Source organism: Hippoglossus hippoglossus, chromosome 17, assembly GCF_009819705.1.
Source record: "Hippoglossus hippoglossus isolate fHipHip1 chromosome 17, fHipHip1.pri, whole genome shotgun sequence".
In the NCBI taxonomy this organism is placed as follows: Eukaryota; Metazoa; Chordata; class Actinopteri; order Pleuronectiformes; family Pleuronectidae; genus Hippoglossus; species Hippoglossus hippoglossus.
The window spans coordinates 17,009,285-17,016,035 of NC_047167.1; the positions used below are offsets into that span (position 1 = coordinate 17,009,285).

General features: G+C 43.2%; 1 protein-coding gene across 1 annotated transcript in view; it reads left to right on the top strand.

Moving 5' to 3' along the window:
* mib1 (mindbomb E3 ubiquitin protein ligase 1) overlaps nt 1-5,399 on the top strand; it is a 52,729-nt gene extending 47,330 nt beyond the window's left edge. Inside the window, 5 exon segments of the mRNA XM_034612584.1 lie at nt 41-238; nt 1,680-1,748; nt 2,488-2,588; nt 3,040-3,106; nt 3,109-5,399. Of these exon segments, the coding sequence (XP_034468475.1) occupies nt 41-238; nt 1,680-1,748; nt 2,488-2,588; nt 3,040-3,106; nt 3,109-3,215 (542 nt within the window). The 3' untranslated portion in view covers nt 3,216-5,399.
* The last annotated feature ends 1,352 nt before the right edge of the window (nt 5,400-6,751 follow it).

Below are 6,751 nucleotides of genomic sequence, written 5' to 3' on the forward strand. Positions count from 1 at the left end.
TGAATTCAGCTCTGACCGTCGCATGTTTCGTTTCCACCAGACTGTGCCAGCCTCATGAAGAAGTGCGTACAGTGTCGGGCTGTAGTAGAACGCCGCACTCCTTTCGTTCTCTGCTGTGGAGGGAAAGGTATGGAGGATGATGATGATGCCGCTGATGATGATGATGATGATGATGATGATGATGATGGTGATGATGATGATGATGATGATGATGATGATGATGATGATGATGACCTTAGTGAGTGAATCTTCCACACGTTCCCTTTTAATACCCCCACTATCTTTTGTAGTTTTCTTTTCTTCTTCTCTTCTTCCTTCACTGTTCTTAAAAAAATTCAGCTTTAGCCCTTTTTTATCTTTTGTTTAGTTGTTGCCTTGCTTATGCATTTTACTCGTACGTTTACATCACTGATATGTTGTTTTATTGTGTTTTTTTCATCCTATTGAACACATATAGATGTAGTCAGACATTTAAATCTGTCTAAATTACTTTCCAAACTTTCCTTGATCTGACATCTTGTTATCATTGCATCCATTTAGATCATCTCATATGTTCTAGCTTCTATGAAGACATTCACTGTAGAAGACAGTGGCCTCAGTAATGCTCAACAGTCTCCTTATATTGAGTCAAACTGCACCACCTTTTATCCGGATTCACGCCAACATTTAATTGGTACATTCAGGGAACATGTTCCATTCTTCTATTAAGTTTCGTTGTTGCATAATCCTGCTGAAAAACGAATGAAGCGGGGTGAAAACATAACCTCAGACAACCTGATCAACTTATTTATGTTCCTGCGGCCTCCAAAAGTTTGACTAGTCACATTCACATAAAACGGATGAACTGAATTGTAGGCAGATGCTAAAACACCTGTAGTCCTAATGACATATGCATATTAATAATAGTAACCAACCTGGATTTCATCACTTTTGCCCAAAATATGATTTGTCACATATCAGCATGCAAGTGTCTGATGAATCATGATGAAATGTTGTGTGTAAATGTGTTTATTTTTTCCATTGGCTCCACAATCCATCTTCTCGTCTCTAAATGAAGCAGTGTTATACTGGCCATGTCTTTATTTTAGTGCTGTTATCTCACTGGTGGTCGTTTCTATCGTGTTTTTCCACATTTTTTACGTTGAGTTAAAAGGGAAACTGTTGCAAGTTCACTAACCTCATTTTTTTACCCCCCGTATTAATTATTTACCACGTCTTTCGGGTTTGTTGGCAAATCTTACACGCGGTCACAAGCCAGACGTGCGAAATCGAATGCAGACCCAAACACACTCATGCAAGGGGCAGCATCCCAGTAACACTCGCTGTTCATGTCTGTAACCAAAGCAAATCTAGTGAACAAAGTTAAATCTGTCACTCTGATAATTCCCACCACTTACCAGTTGGGTACCTGGTTTAATAATGTACCTCTAACCCAGTGAGCATTAGTCTCATGCTGAAGCATTGGCTGAAGCCAGAAACACAAAGAATCACTTGTTGCTGCGTTTTTTACAGTTGTACAGCTATTTCCCTTTCCTCTTCTGTTTCAAACTTTCAAGCTTCCTCTTTAGATTTTTTCTCTGAACCTCCCCCTTGAGGCTGTAGTGAGTAGCTCTCCGGCCAACTGTTGAGCTGGTGAGGGCAGCTCCTGCTATAACAATGTGACTGGTTATTCCCAGCAGGGAGCTCTAACACTATGGCAGGGGGATCGCAGGATCTTCTCCAGCCCAACAATCTGGCTCTAAGTTGGTGTAAGTATGACCTCCATGAATCCCCTCCCTTATCAGAAGCCTTGCTTTTAAAGAAGCTCCCCCCACAGTGCTGCCCTGGCCCCTACCCCTTCCCTGAAACCCCCTCCTCCCTGTCTCTTTCAGTCACACACACACACACACACACGCTGAACAGTAGATGATGATGACGATCCACATGCCAAGAATCACAGTGCTGATCACTGCTTCTGGCAGATGTTTGCCAGTCTGGAACGGAGTCCCCAGCAGGGCCTCAGTCCAGCTCGTTCTTGTCGAGCGCTCAAATAATATACCCAGACAGTTCCACACCAGCGTTACACAATGCATCCGGTGGAATCGCACAGTGCCCAAAACTCTGCATGATGTTTTTGTCCTTTGCCAGTTTATTTTTCAGATAATTACAAAGTACTCATTTCTGAAAAACGCAGACATTTTAAAAGTGAGTGCGATGCCAACACAGACTGAGTTTGATCTGCCAAACAGTAAAAAATCTGAGTGCATGTTGTTTGTGATCTTTGCTCGTTTACAGCGCTCATGTCTTTAAAATACAATTGAGCTTCCGGCTTGTTCCAGAACTCGATTGTTGGTGTGGCTGCATTTCGGTTTTATTGGCAATATAGTTTATCATTATGAGGAAGTGCAGTTTGATGGTGCCGCTGGTGCAAACTGTTACTCTGTTTAGTCTGTAGGATGGTAACAACATTTTTTTTCAACTTTATGTGGCTTTATTGTGTTCACACAGCCAGTGGCAACATCCCGGCCCTGCAGAGAGACAAGGACAACACCAACGTCAACGCTGATGTTCAGAAGCTCCAGCAACAGCTCCAAGACATCAAGGAACAGGTGAGGTGAAGTGTACTGAAGGGACAGAGGCCACCAGATGTGATACTTCGCCTCCATTAGACAGTTAGTTTATAAAGTTGGACGACCAGCTCCACCTACACCTGCTACCCAGGAATTAGCAAAAATGTCCCGCTTACGAAAAGTCTCATTTTGCACATTTGGAGCCAGAGTCTGCACAGTAGTGATGATGCCATTTTTTATAACATCAATTCATTAAAGCCAAACTTACTAGAAAAATGATTTACACTTTGTGGCTCATGAACTACCAAGAAATCATAAACCTGATCTGAGCTGGGAGGTGATCACTGATCAATAACGAACATCTGTATCCAGGTTTGTTGAAATAAGTGACTGTCAGTTTGTTTCTTTTGAAAGTTCAAATTACTTTTCAAATGACTTTTTTCCGCAACAAAACAACAACCTGCGATTGTTTCTCTTCACCTCTCCGCAGACCATGTGTCCGGTTTGTCTGGACCGGCTCAAGAACATGATTTTCATGTGCGGCCACGGCAACCTGCCAGCTGTGGCGGGGACCGAATGAGCGAGTGCCCCATCTGCCGCAAGGCCATCGAGCGCCGCATCCTCCTCGTACTAGACCTCCCCACGGACTCTGTCCGCTTCTCTTAAAGTTCACACCAACCACGCCTGCAAGGCCACAACCACACCAGCTGCTGCCGGCTGCTACTGCTACTGCTGCCAGCCGCTGCCACTCTAACCATCCTCACAGCACCCAAGTCAGCCAGCCAAGGGCGTCCTCAAAATGTCTTAGTCCACACACAAACGCGCTCTTAATGGTCTGACTGTGTTCATGTGGAGTTTCTGTTACAAAACCAGGAAAATTACGAGTCGACTTCATCAGTTCTGCTGTCGTCTCCTAAATGCAGCCGGAAAGATGGTTGCTTTTACGCACATCGCCTTTTCTTCTCTTTGTCGCTCTCTTTTCCTCTTTCTTACCACCCCCTCCTCATCCCTTTCTCTGTTTTTACTTCTTATGTGAAACTTCTTTTCTCTCTTGGAGTCTATGGCGGCACCCTCAGACTTTACATCTTGAAAATGAACTTAAAGGGGTCGGACCTGTGCCTGGATTTCCCCCTGGAACAGCTTCGAGTACCAGAGCGAATCCACGAGTGTAGAGGAGGCGAGGCCGGGCCGTTACCTTCGGTGTAAAGTTCCCAAGCATCTGTCGCAGTCAAGTTTTATTGTATCTGTAAATCTTAATTCCAGTGTATTGCTATCTGAAGCTCCTGATGTGGATTTTTTCAGTAATTAAGTTTTCATTACAGTATGGCAAGTTTGTGACGCATCACTGTTTGCACCATTTTACAGGCTCCTGTGAGTGTTTTTGGCTTCGTGTCTGTGTTTGGCCGTCGTGACACACGCCGTATGCCGACTGTCCTCGCCGTCGAAGACCACATGTTGGCGGTTTTGCACTAGAAAAAGCTGAGTCAGGGTTTTAAAGCTCGTTTCCACACTCACTGTGGCGGCCCCGCTGCCGCTCAGTGATTAACAAACGCGGAGCAGTCGGACTGCCAGGTAGCACACCACACCCGTACTTTGTTTACCGAGCTGCACCGAGAACGACGGCGGTGTTGCGACACGAGAGCCGGCCGTGTTGGGTTTCAAGACAAACACGCGAAACTTCTGCAGCTTCTGTCCAGTGACCAGCCCTTGTCGTACCTGTTTGTTGTACACACAGACCCACGAGATGCAAACGAGTCTCCTGTCACAACGTTTTGTTAAAACTCTAATGAGACCTGGTGGTATTGTACAATTCAATGAGCATTGCTAATTTACCATTGATTACTATGTGCCATTTTGCTTCCAAAAATCTACCGGTTTAATAACTTGTATGGGGGATAAGGTGCTCTTTATCTTGTATTACTGTTTTTCCTTCTTTTTATTTAAAGTGTATTTCCCTTTCTTCTCAAAAAATCTACATTTATTGAGCTGGAGAGTACAATCTATTAGAACACTAAGATGAAAATGTAGAATAAATTATTTTGTATTGCTGCCCAAAAATAGGATTTATAGGTCTCACTGCCTTCCTAATATGTAGCCTCAAAATCTCTCAAACATTCTGCTTTGATATTAATGTTGAGATATGTCGTGATGTTTCTTTTTTTCTGTTTGCTTTCTGTTGGCTGTAGCTTTCTAGATGGAAAGATAGAAGCTTTTCTCCCCCTCTCTGAATTAGGTCTCTGTAAACCTAACTCATTTGTGTGAAACAGAAAAAAAAAAATGGAGACTTTTGTTGTCATAAAAATGTCAAGTATCTTCTCACCAGTATTTTTCTTTTGGGAGGAAAAGCTAATGATTTTATTTTTTAAAAAGACAGAACTTGCCTTACCTCTCTTAAAAAGGCAGTTGCCCATGTGGAGACTCAGCGACGTGGCCGGCTTGCTCCGCTATGTGGGAATTTGCAACCGCATACAAGCATTATTTTATTTCTCCCCCCCCCCCTCCTTCTATTTGTAGGACTGAAAACGTTTTTCCCCCAGTACAGTTTTGATTCTTTCCACTGATAACACTTTAAGCTAGAAGCACTAATACGCTTTATGGTAGTGTTGTCTTGTTACGGTTGTCATGAAAAAGCCTATTTTGTACTTTATTTTCAATCCCTGTAATTGTCCTGTTGGAAATGTATCCGTGGTATTATTATTATTATTTTTTCTTTTCTTTGGCATGAATGTTTGACATATGCAGTACGACATGTATCATGAAAACAGTTCGGTCTGTATTGCTGATAAGTGCTTTTAAAAACAACAGTATAGCTGGAATAAAGATCTAAATGAACCATGGGGACATTAAAAACAAGGCGCTGTTTGTTTTTTCAAACTTCAAAACCTGACTCCTTCTTTTAGCTTTTGTTTTTCCAGTCGAGCTCAGGTGTAGTTTGTTGCTCTTCCCCTGCTGTGCAGCGTCTGCCTCGCGGAGGAGACAGGGTGGCGGTGATGGGAGGTGTGGGGTAATTGAAAATGCTAACACCTAATAATGAGTCGGCGCCGGCGTGCGATAGGTCAACTATGCTAATCGGAGAAAGAAGAGAAGAGCAGGAATATAAAGGAAAAAACCCCAGAGAGGACAGAGAGAACAGGGTGATGCATCTGGTAAAGTGAGCGGTGTGACACGGGGGACATCTCACAAGGCATCTCCACACTGCTGACAAATTATCACCAAAGGCCATTTATGTTCTAGCTCATTGACTGGTCCATTCATAACCTGGACGTCTTCGGGCCCGGCTCACGCTCCGCGGCTGCTCATAACAGGACATCCATCATGCTGTCAGCCGCTCACTTCATGCACACTGACTGGAGAGGACACTCTTTATTTTTTCTGATCTCTGGGACTTGGCACCGGGCCCGAGACGGTGGACATACAGTCTGGTGTCATGTCGCTGGTGCTTTGTCACTTTAGACTCGAGTACCTGTCTTTGAAAATGGCGCTCTCTCTCGTGTGGTTTACCTGTTACAGCGGAAACGCGGGGAGGAAATGGCAGCTTCCGCTTCTGGACACTTTGTCAGTGGGTCCATGTGTGAAAAAGACAAATTGCTTGTTTTATTTATCCTTTTGTTCAACCAGGAAAGTTCCATCTCTTCTGCCAGGGAGTCCTGCTCATGATGTGCAGCAAGGACGTGAAGAAAATATAAATACAAGCAGGGTCACATAACACAAACAACCTAAAACACAGCAAACTAATTAAAAACTAATAACACACATAGAAACATATGGGAATCAGTGGCTAAAATTACTTCCTGTATAGAAAATAAAAAGCACATGTTAGAAATAATGATATTGTTGTATAAAAACTGATTTTAAAGGACTTAAGTAATAAGTAAGTATGTGGACAACTTCAGATTAGAACAAAGATACAGATATGTAATTATTAAGCTGCACAACAAACTGTATCAGTGGGGTCCAAAGGTCTAAGCCCACCCTCTCATTCACTTGAATGGGATCTTTGGACCCTCCTGCTGAACTCATGTTGTTTTGTTAATGTTGTGTTTTCACGCCTGTTTGTTTGCTTGTTGGTTTGAGAGCAGGATTACCATGAAACCTGGTGGAAGGACGCTGTGTGCGTCAGGGAAGAGAAAAGTACATTTCTGTGTGGATCCAGGATCAATTTTGTTCACTTTCTTTAATATTCCGAGATTTCAACATTCTCC